This window comes from Mustelus asterias, chromosome 7, assembly GCF_964213995.1.
Source record: "Mustelus asterias chromosome 7, sMusAst1.hap1.1, whole genome shotgun sequence".
In the NCBI taxonomy this organism is placed as follows: domain Eukaryota; kingdom Metazoa; phylum Chordata; class Chondrichthyes; order Carcharhiniformes; family Triakidae; genus Mustelus; species Mustelus asterias.
In genome coordinates this window covers 49,187,079-49,210,499 of record NC_135807.1, presented here as the reverse complement: position 1 = coordinate 49,210,499, position 23,421 = coordinate 49,187,079, and the positions used below count along the sequence as shown (strand labels likewise).

The 23,421-nt window shown below is 45.5% G+C and overlaps 1 protein-coding gene across 1 annotated transcript in view; it reads left to right on the top strand.

The window, feature by feature from the left end:
* The first annotated feature begins 7,125 nt into the window (after positions 1–7,125).
* LOC144495473 (serine/threonine-protein kinase H1-like) overlaps positions 7,126–23,421 on the top strand; it is an 85,050-nt gene continuing 68,754 nt past the window's right edge. The window contains exon 1 of the mRNA XM_078215490.1: positions 7,126–7,352. Coding sequence (XP_078071616.1) covers positions 7,126–7,352 — 227 coding nt within the window. The remainder of the gene's footprint in view (positions 7,353–23,421) is intronic.

Genomic DNA, 23,421 nt, shown 5'->3' with positions numbered 1-23,421 from the left:
CATGTAGTCCTGGACTTTGAAATGTACTAGCCTGAAACAACACAATCATTGACAACTCTTTGCACTTTCTGGAAGACCAGCAAGTTTTGGACAGGTCAAATGTTGCCTTTCACAGTAGTTTATTCCCCACGAGGGAAGGACATAGAGGGGGGTGAGACTCCAGGCACACAGGGAGGATCCGGCAGGGAAGGTCCTTCTCACCACCAACCAAACTACATCTCGTTGCTTGTTTGAAAGCCTTGGTGATGATGTATTCTGCCAAGCGACTTTGAGAGTCTGCTCAGGGAACCATCTGACGGGATCCAACATCACCTTTTCCCACAAGACATTATAAAGGGACCTTGGCGTGTTTGTCCAGAGATCTCTGAAGGTAGAAAGGCAGGTTAAAAGCGTGGTGAGAAAGGCATATGGCACACTCGCCTTTATTAACTGGGGTATAGATTACAAAGGTAGAGAGGTCATGATGGAGTTATATAGAACTTTGGTGAGGCTACAGCTGGAGTACTGTGTGCAGTTCTGGTCACCACATTATAGGAAAGACATGAACGTACTGAAGGGGGTGCAGAGAAGATTCACCAGGATGTTGGCTGGGGTGGAACATTTAAGTTATAAAGAGAGGTTGGATAATCTTGGGTTGTTTTCTCTGGAGCAGAGAAGATTGAGGGGTGACCTGATTGAGGTGTTCAAGATTATGAGCGGCATGGACAGAGTGGATAGGGAGCAGCTGTTCCATTTAGTTGAAGTGTCAGTCATGAGGGGACACAAGTTAAAAGTGAGGGGTGGGAGGTTTAGGGAGGATTTGAGAAAAACTTTTTTTACCCAGAGGGTGGTGACGGTTTGGAATGCACTGCCTGGGAGGGTGATGGAGGCGGGAAGCCTCACATCCTTTAAAAAGTACCTGGATGAGTACTTGGCCATAATATTCAAGGCCATGAGCCAAGTGCTGGAAAGTGGAATTAGGTGGGCAGGTCAGGGCCTTTCATGCATTGGTGCAGACTCGATGGGCCGAAGGGCCTCTTCTACATTGTAGTATTCTGTGATTCTGTGAATAAGCTATATCAGGTGATTAGTTTACAATGACAGTTGAGTAAAATATATTTTTTTAACTTTACACAGAGAAATATACCTTTAAGTGATGTTGGGCATGGGGTATAAAAGTCAAACCCTTCCAGAAGAAGAGAATGAATGAGGACAGTCTGGAGGTTCATCATTCAAAGACATAAGAATGAACAATTTAGTATAGGGGAAAGAATAATTGTCCTTCATTTCAATGAAGTAAAGATTCTGGAAGGAGGCAAAGCACGGAGGATAGTGTAACAGGAAGAAAGGAACAGTTAGATTTGAGCTTTATAGTGTGCTGAAAGCAGTGGAGTGTGGGACAGGGTCCAGTAATGCATGGGAAACCTGGGAGTAAGTACAATACATTTGACGATGCAATTTTATCTACCACTGAATTGTTATATCATAAGGGGAGGTGATGGCCTAGCAGTATTATCGCTAGACTATTAATCTCAGCCAATGTTCTGAGGACCTGGGTTCGAATCCTGTCACGGCAGATGGTGGAATTTGAATTCAATTTTTAAAATCTGGAATTAAGAATCTACTGATGACCATGAAACCATTGTCAGTTGTTGGAAAAACTTAGCTAATTCACTTTGGAGAAGGAAATCTGCCATCCTTACCTGGTCTCCAGAGACACAGCAATGTGGTTGACTCTCAACTGCCCTCGGGCAATTGGGGATGGGCAATAAATGCTGGCCAGCCAGCAACACCCATGTCCCACGAATAAAAAAAATTCAGCTTTCCCAACCACAGTGTAAGCAGGTTAGATGACATTCCACCTCAACCAAGTTCAACTCAAACATGTTTGAAGTCTGCCGAAGATTAGACTTGCTTTAGTAATTCTTTCATGTGTTGCATCATCAATGCAGACAGCTTTAGAGAGTGTGCTGCTGAGATACTGAACTTATCCAATGGTTGTGAAAGGAGATATACAGATGAAATTCTATATCTAGGTTTATTGATCATTTTCAATATGTTGATTAGATCATCCTTCAACTGCTAAAATCAAGAGAAATCAAGCCGTGTTTATACAGTGCATTCTGATATATTAGCCCTTTTAAATCCAGGCATTATTCTGATGAATATGAGCCATACACTTTCAAAGCCCAATATATTCTTCCTGATGTCCCATGCCCAAAACCATGTTCAGTACTCCAGGTGGGGTCTGACCAAGACTCTGTACAACCTAAGCATCAGTCCCTCACTTTGGAAACCCATTCTCCTTCAAGTCTTTCTGTATTTTTTTTGTTTTTACTACACACTAGTTTTTAGTGATTTATGTGCGCAGAGACAGGGCAGAATTCTCCCATGCACCCGCTAGTAGGTTCAATGGTGAATGAGAATTTGGCGGGAGTCCAAATATCAGTTTCACACTGGCGTGAATTTCCTGCAGGATCTTCCTTTGCTTCCCACCATAGCAGAACAGGAAACCCACTGAAGGTTGGAGTGAAACTGATTTGCCTCCCACCAATGGGATGCAGATGCAGGTCCAACTGGAATCTTCTCACCACGTATAATTCTCTACAATGCCAACGAGAGAATATACCAGTCAAGGACTCATCTGGAAAAATGTGGTGTACAGAAGTCGGGACTAATTTGGGGCTGCCTCCAGAGTTTGGGATAGAGGCCACCAGTGACCCTGGTCCCTGGAACACACAGCAATGAGTGGTGGAGCATCTATCAGGTGGATCTTCTAGCTTCAGTGTCTTCAAAGTGGTCCATCCTCCAGCCTCAGAGTGTTCCTGGAACTCAATTTTCCTTTTCAGGAGGTCCATCTTCCTTCTTCAACAGTGGGTCAGTGATGTTGGATGTCTTTTCAATAGTTATAACGTCAGAATGCATGCAATCAAACCCTCCCCGCCACAGAACACGGCGTCAAACGCCAGATTCATAATTAATGAAATCAGGTGGGGGGGGGGGCACGATCATTCTGAATGGGAAAGGGCTCATGACTGGCCACGGGGCCCCACGGTACTGGGGAGGTGTTGTTTAGGCCACGGAAGCTAGCTGATAGCAGCAGAGCCAATGACAGGTCTCTGCTGCTCTCAAAGCACAGAAACCTGCACATGCTCAATGGCGCCCTTTGCTGCTTTCAGCTGGCTTTCAGACAATTTAGACCCTGCCCTCTCCCCCTACTGGCTGAAAACAGATTGAGGATTTTTTATTGTGTTATAAGATTCGACTGGTAGCCTCACCAAAAAAACGGATCTGAAATTCTTCCATTTTCACATTCATTCTGGACTTTTTTGGTAAGATTGTCCTCTAAGCCTTTTAAATCACTTTCTCAATCCAACACCAGTGAGTTACCCAATTTTAAGCTAATGGAAATGACTTTTTAAAAATTCAGAACTATTTTCTAGTTAAATTGGGGCTCAGTAGCCAATTCCTTCATAAATTAAAGATAAAGCATGCAAAGGTTTTTGAAATATACCTATTAATGTATTTTCACCCCAGAATTAAGCTGGACTTTTGAAGCTTCCTGGAAAGGTGAATTAGTTCACTATGGCTGGTAGAAAGTCCCATTTTCCCTTGATATGTAATTTGCCCTGAACACACAGGCAGCTTTGTGGGTGGGGCGAGTTTCTAGGTTGATGTTTTTAATAGTCTCAGAAAGCAAGCGCAAATGATTGCCAAAAATTCTATGACTTTTAGTTTAACCTATGCCGATAGCAGAGGCATTACACTGAAAAGTAGGGCACTTGTGTGGAAACTGCAGACCCTAAATCCCTTTACACTTCAATCATTCTTGGTCTGGTCATTTAGAAACACTGCAGATGCTGGAAATCTGAAAGCAAAACAGAAAATGGTGGAAATGCTCAGCTGGTGGGGCAGCATCCATGGAGAGATACACAGTTAATGTTTCAGATGCTGAAGAAGGACGGTTGGCCTGAAACATTAACTTTTATCCTACCAGACCTGCTGAGTATTTGCAGCACTTTCTGTTTTTATCTCAATTTAACTTTCTTAGATACTGTAGCGGAGGAGACAGAAACCCTTGCTTTCTGAGACTATTAAAACAACGTAGATTAGTTTCAAATAGGGACCACAGTGTGTCTTATGTATATATCAAAGGTATCACAATGTGCCTCTCTTATATGCTATGTGAAGATATTGTCTGTTTAAGCACATATATAATCATTTTTGAACAAGCATTGTAGATTTAAACTATATTTTTGTATTTTCTTGTGAGCTTTGGCCAACAAGCAGTTTACCCCTTGGCATAATGGGAAATAGGTTTAATTAGACAGACCACATTCTTTTGGAACAATGAAGTACAGGGCATATACCCTATTATCAAGGGTAGGCCAGGCAGCCACAAGCTACCAAGGTTATTGAAACGAATAGAAGGATTCAGCTTCTAGCTGTAATGAATAGCTACTATTCAGCCTCCACTGATAAGGGGACTGGAAAACAGACCAGAGAAGATAACTTCCTTCTCGTTCCCAGGTCTGCAGGTGTTAGGAGTGATCCTTGAACCTACCGGATTTGCATTGGTGAGGTTACTAAGTAACAGGGGGGAGAATCTATGGGTTTGGTCGATTAATGAATTCATAATTCTGCCAGAGGTAGAATGCTATAGGCCGAAGTAACATAAAGTCCATCAATTGTAATTGGATCATCCAGTTTGGATGACAGGTGGGGCGGAAAGATTAAATCTTCGGAAGTGTATATCTGTTGTGCTCATGTGATGTAACGTCAAAGAGAGGTTAGATTCCTCTGACCATTTCTCTGCCAATATGCATTGGTCAAATAAAGAACGTCTTTAACCGCATACTGTCTTTCACAAGTCTTTGTGTTTGCTAAGACCAGCTGAATACAAGACCCCCCCCCAGTGGAACACCCCGAGAAATTCCCCTTACAGATACACTGCGGATGAACACACATCCCCACTTTGAAGTCTATCTGCCCTAGATTTGTGCAATCACTGAATCTTCTTTCATTATTTCATCATCCTCATCACACAACTTCCAGTGCTTTCTATGTAATATATTCAAATCTCCACTCCTTTATACAAGTCATTAGACGTACAATGAAATTTAAGGATTAAGTACAAATCCCAGAGGAAGAGCATTTGTTACATCCGACCAATCCTTAAAACCTTCAATGTGATGCTGGATCTTCACAGTGATTTCTCTAGGCCCAGGCTGTCGACTATTTGGCAACACAGACATTTTCCAAGAATGCGATATATGAGTAGCAGTAATGCCTTTCAGTTCTGTTTTTAAATCTAAATTGAGACAAAAGGATATTATAAAAATGTATTGACAAAGAAATACACCTGCTAATCGCATCAGGTTCAAAGACAACAGAAAACTGGTCTGCAGCCACAAATCCTCTCTAAAAACAAAGCCAACCTGCAGGAACCTGGCTAACATGATCCCCCTGATATGGCTATGAATCACAAATGATCAACTACTTCCACCCCAGTGATCTACATTAAGCTTTTTGTCTGTTTCAAATGTGGGCTTGGCAATTAACTCAGATTCAATGGTCCATCTTGTTGGAGTGGTGTTGATTGCAGAACATGTCATGCCTCTTAAAACAATCTTCAATGTCTTTATGGTGTGATGAAAGTGTGCGCAAAATATGTATATTGCTTTGTCATGTTTCAGGAGAATGTTTTAAAATTCAGCTTTTTTTCTATAAGTCTGGTAGGACTGGTAGGAGTACAGCTCAGTTGCTGGGAGCATAGAATAATTACTCATTACAACCTTGCAAGTGGCTATGTTAAGTAGAGTTAATCGACTTTTATTTACCTAAATTCCCCTGGGATTTCAGATTAGAGTGATTGACAGAGTCATGTGATGTTGTGGTTTATGTACTATCCTTGTCTGTGATAGAGAAAAATGCTTTTGAAGAAAGGGATTGGAGTTTGCCTGTTCTGGTTGAAGTTAGGGGAACTTTGCAGGTGTCTGAAAGCGCTGTATCTCACTGAAAACGCCAAGGGTGTCTCCACTCATTATAGCAAGTATTTTTGTGATTGTTAACTACATTCAACGTGGTAATAAGATTGTAAGAAGAATGTTGCTTATTTGGAACTGGAATAGTGATCATTTAGAGTTGTTTCTTTTCATTTTTATAGATTGTTCAACTGTTGAGAGTTAAGCTGCTTCATTTTGTTAGAGTTGTACTTAAACTGTGTTATGAATAAAGCATGTTTTTAGAAAAAAATCCCTAATTTGTCAATGAAATTACTCCTGGGGCGAAACATCCTATCCTCACATTTATGCCAAAATGGAAAATTGTTGTGGTTTCTAGCCTGCTTTCATAATGATTCTGGTCAGGGACCCTAACAATGGACCATACGCAACAATATACAACTGTACAGATATGGAGTTATCTGCATCTTAGGTCTTGTCACACCTCTGGCCAATAACACACTGATCCTTGGTCTAGACCATGTACCCTCTGACATTGCTATGTGGCTGGTACTGTACTGTTCCACATTAATCCTGTAAGTACCAGGCCCTTCTACTGCACATCTGAAAAGAGTGACTCATTGAAGGGGCAGTCTGCACACTCGGCAGCGACGTGAAAGTTGGGTCAGTATTGATTGGTAGCGGTTGAGGCTGCAGTTTGTGCATATTGAGATGTTGGGGAGGGAAGGTTGAGGAGCCAATGTAATTTGTACCAGGTGCTGGTATTATAAAAGCAGAATATCGCAGATACTGAAAATCTGAAATGAGAACAAAATGCCAAAAGCACTACTATTATCATGGTCTAGTACTGCTCAGGGATTCGCTGCACATGTTGTCATAGAGGTGGTATCAGTTCCTTCCATTTCTAAGTTGGAAATATCCTTCCGGGGCTTCCTTCCAGCAGATCACCCGGCACACCCACTCCCCTGTGGTTGTGTTTCTGTTCAGGTGGATGCTGTAAACACCTGTAGGGTCGTTGGCAGTTCTCTCTCTCTCTCTCTCGGCTCGCTTGGGGGCAGTGCAATAGTGCAATGCAGAGTGTCAGTGTGCTGCTCCCTTACTGGGAGAGAATGCGGTCACAGGGTTAGTAGCTCTGGGTCTGCAGCGGCCAGATGCAGCTCGCTGCCTGCACCATGTCCGAGTGATGGGCTGCGGGACGAGTAAAGTGCTGCCAGAGCCGCCGAGGAACTGCTATGTGGACTTTGTGAAGACGGTGGTCAAGTGCAAGCCCAAGGTGTGCGATGAGGGGCCGCTGAAGCCGGGGTCCAGGGGAGTGGGCAGTGGGCAAAGCGATGCGGGCTGCCCCGATGGAACAAGAAGAACCAGAGTGGCCAAGTATAGAGCCAAGTTCGACCCGAAAGTGACAGCAAGGTAACTCACACAGTGGGGCAAACTATTCCGAATCCATCCCTCACTTAATTGTTGGGGGGGACGGGGGGGGACTATTGATTTATACCGAGGTTATAACTTTAACTTTCCCCATTTTCTTTTTGCTTGGCAACAATTACTATTGTGTCATCAATAAAATTACAGCACTCGTTTTGAGTTGGACAGTGAAAGGAGAACCCGTCACTTTGAAGAAATGACCACATTTGAGCAGTATTTTCTAAACGTTACGCCTAAAAAGCTCCTTTACATTCACAGACCCCGGCTCCATGTGTTCCCACCCTGAGCTCACATCCGTGTTGTGAATAGAATTAACACACGGAGGGGGATACATGTTACAAAGTCAGAGTGAAGTCGCACGGGTCTGTGCTGCATATGCCATTCAGTGAGTGAAGAGAAAGATTGAGATGACCATAGATGTGCGGGTTAGGTTGATTGGCCATGCTAAATTACCCCTTAGCGTCCTGGGATGCTTAGGTTAGAGGGACTAGCAAGGTAAATATGTGGGGTTACGGGGATAGAGCCTGTGTGGGAATGTTGTCGGTGCAGGCTTGATGGGCTGAATGGCCTCCTTGTGCACTGTAGGTTTCTATAGTTTGTTTCTCTGGTTTCTAGTGTAATTGAAACTTGATTTGATTCTCTGATATTGTTCTAAGTCTAAGTTGTGAACTCTTGTATAGACTTGATGTGAAAACATTGCTCCATTCTCTGGATCTCTAAAAGCCTCCTTAAATGCAGGATACCCACCAAGGCCAAACCAATAAGAATGAGCAGTTTGGTGAGTTACTGATTGGGATAGCGTGGAAGGCATTTTGTGGATGAAAACTTAGTGAGAGTCATTCAACTTCACTTTATACACCTCCCCCCGCACCCCTCTCCCCACCCCCCAGCAGAAGTGGCAGAATGCTGGCAGGAGTTTTCTTGCTCAATCTCTCAACTACAGAACGATCAGTCAGTCAGGCAGTGGGGGAATTGGGAGAAGGTGAGAGAGTAACTGAAAATATGAATGGGAAATGCATGGTTGACATTTTAAATAATTAAATAAACTACAAGCATGCGGAATCTTTATCTTGCCATCAAAGCAAGGTGATTGTGATTTTTGGAGGCCAATCGCCTCAGTCCCAGGACGTCACTGGGTAGTCTCCGAGGCCCAACTATTTTCAGCTGCTTCAACAATGATCTTTCTATAATCATAAGGTCAGAATTAAGTGGGGATGTTCATTGATGATTGCACAATGTTCAGTGTCATTCATGGAACATGTCCTGCTTAGAGCAAGAACAGGGCAGCATTCAGGCTTGGCTAATAATTGGCAAATAACATTCATGCCACACAAGTGTCCGATAATGACCATCTACAACAAGCGAGAATCTTGCCTTGATGTCCAATGGCATTACCATCGCCGATTACCTCAGCATCAACACCTGGAGGTTATTATTAATCACAAACTGCACTGGACTATCCATATAAATACTGTGAATGCAAGAGCAGGTCAGAGGCTGGGAATTCTGCAGCAAATTATTCATCTCCTGATTCCTACAGTGTGCTGGAATACTAACAACTTGTCTGGATAAGTGCAGCTCCGGTAACACTCAAGCTCTACATCATCCAGGACAAATCTTCCATTTGATTGGAATCCCATTCATCATCTTAAACATTCACTCCCTCCACCACGGGTGCACAGTGGCAGCAGTGTGTACCATCCAAGAGATTCACAGCCACAGCTCACCAAGACTCCTTTGACAGCACCTTCCAAACCCACAATCTCTACCACCTAGAAGGACAAGGGAACACCATCATCTGCAGATTCCCCTCCAAGCCACACATCATTCTGAGTAGGAACTATATTGCTGTTCCTTCACTGTCACTGAGTCAAAATCCTGGAATTATCTCCTTAGCAGCACAGTGGGTGTACCTAGACTGGATGGACTGGAGTAATTCAAGAAAGCAACTCACCTTTGGATTTGATTTTGATTTGATTTATTATTGTCACGTATTAATATACAGTGAAAAGTATTGTTTTTTGCGAGCTATACAGACAAAACATACCATTCATAGAGAAAGAAACAAGAGAGTGCAGAATGTAGTGTTACAGTCATAGCTAGGGTGTAGAGAATGACCAACTTAATGCAAGGTAGGTCCATTCAAAAGTGATGGCAGCAGGGAAGAAGCTGTTCTTGAGTCGGTTGGTACGTGACCTCAGACTTTTGGACCTTTTTCCCGATGGAAGAAGGTGGAAGAGAGAATGTCCGGAGTGCATGCGGTCCTTATTTATGCTGGCTGCTTTGCCGAGGCAGCGGGAAGTGTAGACAGTGTCAGTGGATGGGAGGCTGGTTTGCGTGATGAATTAGGCTATATTCACGACCTTTTGTAGTTTCTTGCGGTCTTGGGCAGAGCAGGAGCCATGCCAAGCTGTGATACAACCAAAAAGAATGCTTTCTATGGTGCATCTGTAAAAGTTGGTGAGAGTTGTAGCTGACATGCCAAATTTCCTTAGTCTCCGTGTGTGTAATTAAGGATGGGCAACAAATTCTGACCTTGCCAGTGAATTCTCAAATCACAGGAACAAATTTTTAATAATGTCCTATAGTTAGGACTGCTGTAGATTGACTAGTTCTGTTTGAGTCGAGCCATAGAATCATACAGTGCCAAATAGGCCCTTCAGCCCATTGAGTCTGCACTAACAATAAATACCATTAAAGTCACACTAATCTAATTCTCCAGCAGTTGTCCCATAAGCTTGAATGTAATGATATTTCAAGTGCTCATCCAAATACGTTTTAAAGGTTGTAAGGTTTCCGGCCTCACTACCTTCCCAGACAATGCATTCCAGATTCCCACCACCCTCTGAGTGAAAAGGTGTTTTCTCAAATCCTCTCTGAATCTCCTGCCCCTCACCTTAAAACTGTGCCCCATTGTGATTGATCCCTCAACCAAGGGGAACAGCTGCTTCCTATTCACCCTGTCCATACCCCTCATAAATCCCTCAAGTAATAAACAACTCTTTTGTTGGTCTCATTATTAAACTTATTTATTCACAATTCATCTTTATATCTGCCCCAGCCACTCTAGAGTTTTAAGAATTATATACTACAGTTAGAAAGGGAAAGTGAGTGAGGTATGGGCGTTGGAAACAAAGACCTGACAACCTTATCCTGGCACCAATTGAAGGAGAAATTGTGGGTAAAAGCAGAAGAGGCAGAAGAAAAATTGGATAGATGGATAACATTGAGCTGTGTACTGAGGGAGATTTGAAGAAAGCCAGGGAAGAAACAAGACGTGTTTTTACCTTTGAACTGCTTACAAAACAAATTTGAACAGAAATTAGATTGATAAATCGAATGACCCCAAACTTCAGAAATACGTTTTAAATAAATTTGATTTTTATAATTGCTGTATTCATACTTACACAGATATGATTGTTCTCATATCCAAGATCCACCTCACACATATCTTTTAAGGTTATGAATCAATTGTGGTTTCTGAGAAGGAGAAAGTGGAGCTCAGTCACTCTGAGAAAAAAAAACAAAAATGACATCAAAAGCCAACATCCCAAGAATAGTATAAAGCTCAAAAGAAATGAAGGGATGCGGAGACGGGCAGGGCAGTTACCTGCGTAGATTCACCTCTGAAAAGGATACAGGATTCAATCTGTAAGAGATCACTAGCAAAGTGGTTAGAAGTTGGTCAGAACCCACATCTCCCCCACCTCAACATCCACAAACCGTGGAAGTGGCACAGGTATGTTCTGAAGGCATATATGAACATGCAGCCTGCACAACACCAACTAGGTATTAGAAATTATTTGCTTACAACAAATTTGCATCAGTAAACTGAGCACTTTGGCCAAATATTCAATTTGCTAAGTACATTGGCAACTGTGCCTTCATTTATGTGGACCCAAAGGACTGAAATTTCCTGCTTAAACCTCTCTACAGCTCTACCTCATGTTCTTCCTTTAAGACACTCCATAAAACTCAACTCTGTGTCCAAGCTTTTGATCAGTTGTCCGAATATCACCTTGTCTGGCACAGTGTCAAATTCTGTCTGATAACACTCCTGTGTAGTGCATTGGCAAGTTTGATTATGTTATTAAGGTGCTATATAACTGCAAGTTATTGTCATTATTACCCTGTTATAAAATGAGTCGCGCTTCTCAAGGAGTTCATAGTGATAAACCCAGTGAGAATTCCTTGGATGGATCTAATAGCCAGTCTGGTGGGATTCAGGAATCAGCAAGGTGCCAATATTTTTAATGTGCATTTCATTCTAAGGCCTACCTCACTTTCATTGATTCGAAAGCAAGCATGTTTGGGGATAATTGTACCCATTTATGAGTACCCCTGTATGAGCTTTACTCACTATATGTTAGGAATTGACGTGTATGCATTCCACCTGATTTTCATCATCCAAAATTAATGGATGGAAAACTGTGTGGACACATGCCAAATTCATTCAGGTCAAGCTCTGTGCTGGAAGATTTTTCCTTCATAATGTGTTTGACAATGAAGTCTATTATTCACAATATAACTGATTGTAAGAAGTGAAAGCTAAAACATTAGAGCAATGTTCTTTAATGGAATGAATAATCTTTCATCATCCCTGACCAATTTTATATTCCTGTGAAGAATCATTTTCTTAACCTTGATATAAAGGGACCCGGGTTCGATTCCCGGCTCGGGTCACTGTCTGTGCAGAGTCTGCACATGCTCCCTGTGTCTGCATGGGTTTCCTCCGGGTGCTCCGGTTTCCTCCCACAGTCCGAAAGACGTGCTGGTTAGGTGCATTGGCCATGCTAAGTTCTCTCTCAGTGTACCTAAACAGGCGCTGGAGCGTGGCGACTGGGGGATTTTCACAATAACTTCATTGCAGTGTTAATGTAAGCCTACTTGTGACTAATAATAAATAAACTTTAAATGATTTGCTTTATTTTGTTTTGAAAATGTACCGAATAACATGTTCTTCATCACCAGTGCACTGTTACATTTTAATGTAGCTATTTAACATTTAAAAAAATTCACTTGATGTCCCATGCAGGATGACTTTTCTGATCCCTCGTCTTGTAGTTTATATTCAGCATGCTATTCCCTGAAGCAGATTCTTTAATATTTTTCTGCCTACATTGCCCGGGGCCATAAGGTTTTCGATCTTACTCATATTGACTTAAGAAAAGAAAAATCAGAAATGTCAACAAAATATATTGGCCTAGTAATCCAATAATGATGCACCCATTTTATGGGGCGGCACGGTAGCACAGTGGTTAGCACTGCTGCTTCACAGCTCCAGGGTACCGGGTTTGATTCCCGGCTCGGGTCACTGTCTGTGTGGAGTTTGCACATTCTCCTCGTGTCTGCGTGGGTTTCCTCTGGGTGCTCTGGTTTCCTCCCACAGTCCAAAGATGTGCGGGTTAAGTTGATTGGCCAGGTTAAAAATTGCCCCTTAGAGTCCTGGGATGTGTAAGTTAGAGGGATTAGCGGGTAAAAAATATGTGGGGGTAGGGCCTGGGTGGGATTGTGGTCGGTGCAGACTCGATGGGCCGAATGGCCTCCTTCTGCACTGTATGATTTATATGATTATATATGATAGGTGTAAAACAGGAAGCTAGAGGTCCAGTATACCAGGCAATGAATAGATATTCCATGACAGAAGTGCAGCATTTGTCAAATCGGTTGAGATTCCTTTGAAGGATCCATGAGTGTCTGCCTGAAACTGACATTAAGAACTTTGTGTGCGGTTCAGGGGCCTAAAGTCTATCTAATGTCACCTTAGTGAAGTCGCTTTACTGCAATCAATTTCTAATAGCACCTAGCAACCAAGCCTGTGGTCCTTAATTGGACCATTGTATACTGCCACAGGGAGGCATGTTTTTTGTTTGCACTATCGTGGAGTTGGCAAAAGCAAGAGTGCTCCTCAAGGCTGCACATTAAATCTGTGGGCTGCTATCAGCAAGCACTTATGCTGACCGTCTCCCGTGTCTGAACTGATCAAATTGCCTTCTTCTCTGTGGCATTGTGCAAAGTAATATTAGGATATTGAGGGAATAGATTTGAAGAAATGAGGAACTTCAGGTGGTAGCTTCACTGCACAGCGGTGAGATAAATGCCACTTCGATTTTTTTTTTGTCTTCTAACTGCAAAATGTTGCTTGATATATTAAAATTAAATATTAATAAATAGGGTTTAATCGGGACTTGGGATAAGTTACAAATAAGACAATACAGAATTAAGTGGGAAAGCAAGCTGTGAAGAAGGCACAAAGGGCCTAATCTTATTGTAGCAATGAGTGGACTGATGACAGGAGAGAAAGTGTGCATCACATCTGCTCGGAGTCAGAACAGCTGTCTACACACAAGCATGTGACAGCCTGCCAATTATCTATGCAGAATTGAGGGGCCCGGCCAATTGTGCAGCAGGGTAGACAGGAAGAAGGCAGCCCCGTCAATGCCTTTCAGAGTCAAAGATCTGGGTGCCATATTTAAATGACACCCAACAATATCAGTCATTCTGCAGGTTTTCCTTCCTGCAAGTGTTGTCATCTGTTCCCCATAAATGCCTGGAACTACTGCTTTCACCACTCCCCCACCTTGTTGTTCCTGGCCACCTGCAGTGAGTTAGTAAAGTCCTCGTATTGACAGCATGTAGCCTCACTGTTCAGCAATGTCTCTGATGCGCGACAATCAAGCACGAGGTACAAGGCTTCAGCAATTGAAGGCTTTTATTGACAAACAATGGAACTATCTAAACACGAGTACACCATTCCAGACTGGAGGGGTCCCGCCTGAGCAGAGGGTCTTATACCTCTCCCAGGAGGCGGGGCCCGACCGGGATGTGCCATAACAGCATCCACCACAGGTATATTAATCCCACAGTGTAAACACCCTAGCCCAACAACAACATCATAACAACCCCACAGTGTCAACACCCTAACCCAACAGCAACATTAGAATAACCCCACAGTGGTAACCAACGATGGTTCACCACATTCACCCCTCCTTTGAAAACAAAGGCCGGCGGGGTGCGAAAACAGACTACATATATACAAAAAAATCTACAAGTCCAGACGGTCTGGAGGACCGCACCGACGCTGTGACCTCCTCAACACCGGTTGTGACACCGGAGCAGGTGCTTGCGGTGGCGTTCTCTCCAAAACAGCGTCCGGCTGTCCCCTCGAGGACTCACGGGCCGGTTGACCCTGGTGAAGCGGTGGTGCAGGGGATCCCGGTACCGTCTGTGGTGGCGCCGATCTCCGAGTCTCAGGCAAGCTGTACATGGGAGTATAACTGTTATGCACTGGTCCCGGTGCTGACCGCGCCACGTCCGGGGAAGAAATAAGTGATAGGGGATTCGTGACAGGGGGTATGGGAGCGACAGGAGTTGCTACGTCCCCTGCGGGCGCCAGGTCTCGAATCGAGACTGTGTCCTCTCGCCCGTCAGGATATGCCACATAGGCATACTGAGGGTTGGTGTGGAGGAGTTGGACCGGTTCGACCAAGGGGTCGGACTTGCGGGCCCTCACATGTCGCCGCAGAAGGACGGGTCCTGGGTACGTCAACCAGGCTGGTAAAGATATCCCCGAGGACGACTTCCGAGGGAATGAGAACATCCTCTCGTGGGGAGTAGCATTGGTTGCCGTACACAGGAGGGAGCGAATGGAGTGAAGCGCATTTGGAAGGACCTCCTGCCAATGGGAGACTGGAAGGCCTTTGGACTTCAGCGCCAATAGGACAGCCTTCCAGACTGTAGCATTCTCTCTCTCCACCTGTCCGTTGCCCCTAGGGTTGTAACTCGTGGTTCTACTAGAGGCAATCCCGTATGAGAGCAGGAATTGCCTCAAGTCGTTACTCATGAACAACGAGCCCCTGTCGCTATGTATATAGCAGGGGTACCCGAACAGGGTAAAAAGATCACGGAATGCCTTGATCACCGTGGCAGTCGACGTGTCCGCACAGGGGACAAAAAACGGGAACCGGGAGTACTCATCTATGATGTTGAGAAAGTACACGTTCCGGTCCGTTGAGGGAAGGGGGCCCTTAAAATCCACACTCAGCCTCTCGAAGGGGCGAGTGGCCTTGACCAATTGTGCCCGGTCAGGTCGGTAAAAGTGCGGTTTGCATTCCGCGCAAATCCGACAGCTTCTTGTTACTGACCTGACATCCTCCACCGAGTAGGGCAGGTTGCGGGCTTTGATGAAGTGGTAGAGCCGAGTGACCCCAGGATGGCACAGGTCATTATGGAGGGCGTTCAAGCGGTCCTCCTGCATGGTAGCGCATGTTCCGCGCGAGAGGGCATCCACAATAGCCTGGGCCTCCTTCTCCACCGCTGAATGCCGAATTTCGGGACCTTGAAGGGTGCGGGAAAAAAACGCGACGGGCCTGCCTGCCTGGTTTAGTGTGGCGGCCAGGGCGAAATCCGATGCATCACTTTCCACCTGAAAAGGGATGGATTCATCCACCGCGTGCATCGTGGCTTTCGCAATGTCGCTTTTCAAAGCCTTGAAGGCCAATTGGGCCTCTGGCGTGAGTAGGAAAGTCGTGGACTTGATGAGCGGACGGGCTTTGTCCGCGTAGTTGGGGACCCACTGCGCATAATAAGAGAAGAAGCCGAGGCATCTCCTCAGTGTTTTTGCGCTAGCGGGCAAGGGAAGTTCAGTAAGGGGGCGCACACGGTCTGGATCAGGGCCAATGACCCCATTTTCCACCACGTATCCCAGGATAGCTAACCTGCGCGTACGGAATACACACTTCTCCCTGTTGTAGGTCAGGTTCAGGCGAGACGCAGTGCGCAAAAAGTTCTGGAGGTTTGTGTCATGGTCCTGCTGGTCATGGCCGCAGATGGTGACATTATCCAGGTACGGGAAGGTAGTCCGCAGCCCGTTCTGGTCCACCATTCGGTCCATAGCACGCTGGAAGACCGAGACCCCATTGGTGACACCAAATGGAACCCTAAGGAACTGATACAGACGACCATCCGCCTCAAAAGCCGTGTATTGTCGGTCCTCTGGGCGGATGGGGAGTTGGTGGTAGGCGGACTTAAGGTCTATGGTGGAGAACACCCGGTACTGCACAATCTGATTGACCATATCAGATATGCGTGGGAGAGGATACGCATCCAGCTGCGTATAACGATTAATGGTCTGACTGTAGTCGATGACCATCCGGGGTTTGTTCCCGCTCTTAACCACCACGACCTGTGCTCTCCACGGACTAACGCTGGACTGTATGATCCCTTCTTTGAGGAGCCGCTGAACCTCAGATCTGATGAAGATCCGGTCTTCAGCGCTGTAACGCCTACTTTTAGTAGCGATGGGCTTGCAGCCTGGTACCAGATTCTTAAATAAAGAGGGTGTGGTGATCTTTAGTGTGGAAAGATTGCATGCGGGGCGCTTTGGGCGATTTGGAGGCTGCGGCTGATTCCCTACTGCCAGCGAAGGGAGTGGCCCACCGTACTGTAGGATCACACTCTTCATGTGGACCATAAAGTTTAGTCCGAGGAGAATTGGCGCGCAAAGATGCGGCAACACAAGGAGCCTGTATCGCTCGGAAATTGTGCCTTGTACCTCCAGAGTTACCACACAACGTCCTTGGATCGGTACAGACCGGGACCGTGATGCCATAGAAATTGTCTGTTTGGCAGGTAGAACCCGGAGTCCACACCTCTTTGCAGTGTCAGGGTGAATAAAACTTTCAGTGCTCCCGCTGTCAAACAGACAATACACAGTACGACCATTTACCTTAATGTTCATCATTGAACAGTCAAGCCTGTGATGCTTAGCCTGGTCCAGGGTGATCGACGCCACCGTTGGCCCTTGGACGTCACTGCAGGCAGCCGAGGTTGATACTGAGGACCCCTGCTGGTCGCTCCTGGTCGTCGTCGACCAAGATGGCCGCCCCCATGAATCGCACATGGGTGAGGGCGCCGAGCGTAGCGACTCCTGGTGGTCATCCTCCTCCTCCGCCAGCCACAATGGCGTCGTCCTGGGCTCGCACGTGGTCGGACCTCGTGGGTACTGCGACGCCGATGGAGATGATCTCCGTTCTGGAGGGTCACAGGCTGCACTGCCGTTCTTGGGCTTCGATCTGCAGACTTTCGCGTAGTGCCCCTTTTTACCGCACTGGTTGTAGATCGCCGTTTTAGCTGGACACTGTTGCCGTGGATGCTTGGCTCCTCCGCAAAAATAGCACCGCGGGCCGCCTGGAGCTGCCGCCGTCGTCGGGTCGATATGGGAGCGCGAGCCCGTGGGGCGAGGAGGGATTTGTGACTGCTCCTGCCACGTTGTCTCCACGTGGTCCTCTGGGTACAGGGCCAAGCTTTTCGACGCCGCCTCCAGCATTTCAGCCATCTCCATCGCTTGGGTCAGGTTGAGATTCCCCTTCTCCAACAGCTTGAGCCGGATGTACGAAGACCCTACCCCTGCCACAAACGCATCTCGGGCGAGGTCGTACATGTACTGCTCAGCCGACACAGCTTTGCAGTCGCCGCCCCTGGCAAGCTGCAAGAGCTCATTGGCGTAGTCCTCCATGGTTTCGCCCGACTGCCGACGTCGTGTAGCGAGGAGGTAACGAGCGTGGATCTCGTTGGGTGGTCTCGTGTATCGCTTTTTCAAGAGCTCGAGGGCCCTCGGGTAAGTGGTGGCCGCACGAATCGCGAGGTAGACAGTGTCGCTTACCCTCGCATGGAGGACCTGGAGTCTGTCGTTATCCGTAGTAACTGCTGCAGAGGCTGCCAGGTAGTCCTCGAAACACTTCAGCCAGTGGTCGAAGGTGTTAGAGGCGCCGACCGCACGTGGGTCCAGCGTCAGACGCTCTGGTTTCAGCATTTGCTCCATACTCTCAGTTCTGTCGAGAGTTTCGTGTTTGTCAATAAAATTGATGCGCGACAATCAAGCACGAGGTACAAGGCTTCAGCGATTGAAGGCTTTTATTGACAAACAATGGAACTATCTAAACACGAGTACACCATTCCAGACTGGAGGGGTCCCGCCTGAGCAGAGGGTCTTATACCTCTCCCAGGAGGCGGGGCCCGACTGGGATGTGCCATAACAGCATCCACCACAGGTATATTAATCCCACAGTGTAAACACCCTAGCCCAACAACAACATTATAACAACCCCACAGTGTCAACACCCTAACCCAACAGCAACATTAGAATAACCCCACAGTGGTAACCAACGATGGTTCACCACAGTCTCCCTGTAAGTTCTCCTCCAGGCTGTCCAGGTAACAGCGGGAGGCTCTGTTTCCCAATGATGGCAGCAGCAGCAGGCCATCCTGACCAAGCTGGCCTGGGTTGAGGTGAGCACAGTAAGGAGTCTAACAGTCCTCAGTCAGTCTCAGTCCAATGCCGGCATTTCCACATCTTGAGGTTAGCAGCCATAGGGTGCAGAAGCTAATCTATGTGTAATGCCACCAAAGGACGAACTACCTCCTGCACTTTGCAAGGGTAATTGGCATGGTGTAGTCACTGAAAAGTCACTGAGGGAGAGCAAACAGTTCTGGTACCTGGGAGAGCATGAGAATGTCAGAGTCATAAGGACTTCCACTTCCCTGGTAAGTGAACATGAAGGATTCACTTGTGATGGTCACAAACAAGAGGCACATTGAGAAAGTGAAAGTCCTTTTGGTCCATGAAGGCTGCTGGATGATCCCAAGGATCTCAGCGCCACATCTGTGCAATAATTTCCCCATTGTAGCTGTGGAAATCCAGCGATGGCACTGAAATCCCACTGCTCCTACTGCCTGGCACTTTGAGTCTCTGGGGAATCATAAAAAATCATTAACACTTCTAAATAGGGCATTGAAAACCTCCCTGATGCATTTGGGAATGGTTGACTGTGCAATGCCACACATATTCCCCATGGAGTTTTGGAATGATCCAGTGGCGGGGAAATTCAACTCCACGATGACTTTTGAAGCTACTGGCATTGGATTGCTTCCCCTTATACAGGAATGTAGGTCTTCCTGAAGAAGCTGACATAGGTAAGTGACAGAATTTCATGACACCCTTTGCAGTTTCGGATATTTGTCAGTGGTTACACGGCCTATGGTATATTCGGTTACATACTATTGCTTGGTATCTCACTGGCCTCTGGTTGTCATCATCCTGAGCTGCCTTACCGTCTGCTGATACCCCTTGTGCCAATTGGGCCATTGTTGTGCCTGACCCTGGGCCACTCTGTCATTTCCTCTCCAGCTGTGCTGGCAACATGATTGGGTGGATTTAACCCATCTTAGCTGCCTGAGGAAGACTTGAACAAAAGTCAGGCAAAGATCAGGTCAGCATAATCTTCATGGCCCTCCTTCCTAAACTGAAGACTTTTGACTATTGGGGAGCCCTACTTTGCATCAGCCACACGCTAGTCTCCATCCACTCTGCTGTGGACAATTCCATTCTTGACTGGTACACCAGAGACCTCATTCTGTTGTCGTAGCAATGTCCCTGCATATTCCCACATTGTTCACATTCTAATCAGTATTCTGTAACTTGATTTTGTGTCTCTGTATGCCCTGTTTGAGAGCAGATATCCACTCCATCTGACGAAGGAGCAGCGCTCCGAAAGCTAATGGCATTTGCTACCAAATAAACCTGTTGGACTTTAACCTGGTGTTGTTAAAACTCTTATTGTGTATTCCCACATCGACCATTAATCTGGAAGCCCTCATCCGGCACCCTCCCTCAGCCACCTTCCCTCCATCACCATCGATCCTCACTCCATAACCCTTCCCCAAACGTAAGTGACCGTCAACCCACCCACCAATTGTCATTCACCAAAGAGCTGTTCCCGTTCATCATTGATCAGCTTTGCCAACACAATCGAGGGTAAGCTCTATTATCCTCCAATCTCAGAATCTCACCACTGACCTGCCCTCTCTAACCCTTGATCCCATTACAATCATGCTTGACTTATTGTCTGTAGAGAAAGACCTTCCATGTGTAGTCCAGCTTCTTCCCTCTGTCCTCTGCCACCCTCCCAGGGGTCACCGTGATCCTCCCGCCCTCTCTTGGTCAGTTATGCTCCATTTCTTTTTACAGCTGCCTCCGGATCACAATACATCAAAGCCTCTTTCCTGGTTCAACAAAGTTCCCCATACAAGAAAGTCAGCTCTTAATCAGTCCAAATCTACCAGGAAGACTACCTACATACCACCTTTAACCAGTCATGAATCTGAAGGCACATTTTTCTTATTTGCTGCAGAGTTAATTGCAAAAGCGCAATTTAATCTGGCAGGGCTGTGTTTTAATAAGTATGCATGACATGCTGATGCATTAAAAATAGTTTCCTGCCCTTGTCATCAGGAAGCGTGTTGTGCCTTCAATTCTTTCCTATACAATTAAGATCTTTCCCATCAACTCATTTCCCACTCCTTGGAGCTTCACATGTTCCAGCCAGAGAATTTGGCAGTTGAAGTATAACATGGGAAAATGTGAATTTATCCACTTTGATAGGACAAATGGAAAAGCAAAATGTAATTTAAATGGAGAGAGACTATAGAATGCTGAGATACAGAAGGATCTGAGTGTCCCAGTACACGCATAAAAAATAAAAGCTTGCTGGTACATCAAGCAATTAGTAGGTCAAATGGAATATTGGTTTTTATTGCAAGCGCAATGGAGTATAGAAATAGGGAAGTCTTGCTACAACTGTGCAGGCCATTGTGAGAGAATACCTGGAGTATTGTGTCCAGTTTTGTTCTCCTTGGCTAAGGAGGTGTATACGTGCATTGGAGGCAGTTCAGAGAGGGTTCACTGGAGTGATTCCTTTTGATTTGATTTATTATTGTCCCATGTATTGGGATACAGTGAAAAATATTGTTACTTGCACGCTATACTGACAAAACATGTCGTTCATTGAGTGCGTAGGGGAGAAGGGAAGGAGAGGGTGTAGAATATATGCCGGAATTCTCCCATCCTGCCCACCACAGGAATTGTAGCAGTTGGGGGCGGACAATGAAAAGGTTAATTGACCTCAGCTGGGATCCTCCAGTTTTGAGGCGAGCGTTGCAGGAGATTCCTGCCCAATATGTTGTAGTCACAGATAGGGTGTAGAGAAAGATCAGCTTAATGTATGGTAGGTCCATTCAAATGTCTGATGGCAGCAGGGAAAAAACTGTTCTTGAACACCTTGGTAGGTGTTCTCTGACTTTTGTATCTTTTCCTGACAGAAGAAGGTGGAAGAGAGTATGCCCGGGGTGCGTGGGGTCCTTGATTATGTTGGCCGCTTTTCCGAGGCAACAGGAAGTGTAGACGGAGTTGATGGATGGGAGACTGGTTTGAGTGATGGACTGGGCTACATTCACAGCCCTTTGCAGTTTATTGAGATCTTGGTCAGAGCAGGAGCCATACCAAGCTGTGATACATCCAGATAGGATGCTTTCTATGGTGCATCTGCAGAAATTGGTGAGATTCATAGCGGACTTGCTGAATTTCTTTAGGTTCCTGAGAATGTAGAGGCATTGCTGGTCTTTCTTCCTGAGATGAAGGGTTAATCTTATGAGAAAAGTTTGAGGCAGTTGGGCCTATACTCATGGAATCATAGAATCCCTACAGTGCAGAAGCAGGCCACTTGGCCCATCGAGTCCACACCGACCACAATCCCACCCAGGCCCCACTCACGTAACCCCACATATTTACCCATGCCAATCTTTCGACACCAGGGTCAACTTATCATGGCCAATCAACCTAACCCACACATCTTTGGACTGTGGGAGGAAACCCATACAGACAGAGGGAGAACATGCAAACTCCACACAGACAGTGACCCGAGGTTAGAATTGAATCCGGGTCCTTGGTGCTGTGACGCAGCAGTGCTAACTACTGTGTCATCGTGCAGCCCCAGATTTATAATTCCAGATTTTTCTTTTTAAATCTAATTCAAATTTCACCATCTGCCATGCTGAAATTTGAACCCAGGCCCCCAGAACATTACCTTGGGTCTTTGGATTACTAGTCCAGCGACAATACGACTACGCCATTGCCTCCCCCTACTTCAATCCCCTGGTAATAAAGACTGAAATGCCCATGCTCCAGTTTGAACATCAACATTTATAACTTTCTCACCTTTTTCAAATAAGCCTTGTTCTTTCTACTCTACGAACAAAGGTATTCTCTCCTTCTGCAATTAAATCTTCTTGTCTGTTCCAATTTGTCTGACTCCTCTCCACAGCTTAGTTTACTATCTAACATGCTACCATCAACTAAATTTTCACCTCAGGCTCCAGCGAGAATTGAACTCATGACCACTGGTTTACAAGGCTAGTGCGCTAACCACTAAGCTATGAAGCCAACTACTCATTAAGGTTTAGAAGAATGTGAGATGATCTTATTGAAATATTCTCATGGGTTGTTACAGGATAGATGTTGAGAGCATGCACACTCTCCTCCACCTTCATCCCATTTCTATTTATTTTATGTTATTCCTTTTAATTTTAGGCTAATTAATTTTTTTAAAATTCATTTCTTCCACTGCTTCATTTTTAAATTTCATTTTCCATCTTTTTCCATCCACTATGGTCTCTCTCTCTCCCTCACCTGCACCCTCCACTCCACTAGGGACATCAGTTACATGTCTCAAGTTGTCCTTTGACACTCTGCATACCTTGGTCCTGTCATTTACACATTCTGATGATCTCTTAATGGCTGCTATCAGCACCCTTCTTAGCCATGATCACACCATTTACATTCCCCTTGTCTTTTTGTCTGTGACATCTTTGTCAATCCATCCCCTCACCCATCCAATAGAAATATCACCCTATTTTCTACTGTTTTCAGCCCTGACAAGGGTCATCCAGACTCGAAATGTTGGGTCTATTCTCTCTCCCACAGGCGCTGTCAGACCTGCTGAGATTTTCCAGCATTTTCTGTTTTTGCGTAGGTGCTGAGAGGATTGTTTTCCCTTGTGGGAAAATCTAGAACTAGAGGGCATAGTTTCAGAATAAGAGATGGCCCATTTAGAGTCATAGAGGTTTACAGCATGAAAACTGACCCTTCGGCCCAAATTGTCCATGCTACCCTTTTTTTTAAACCCCTAAGCTAATCCCAATTGCCCACATTTGGCCCATA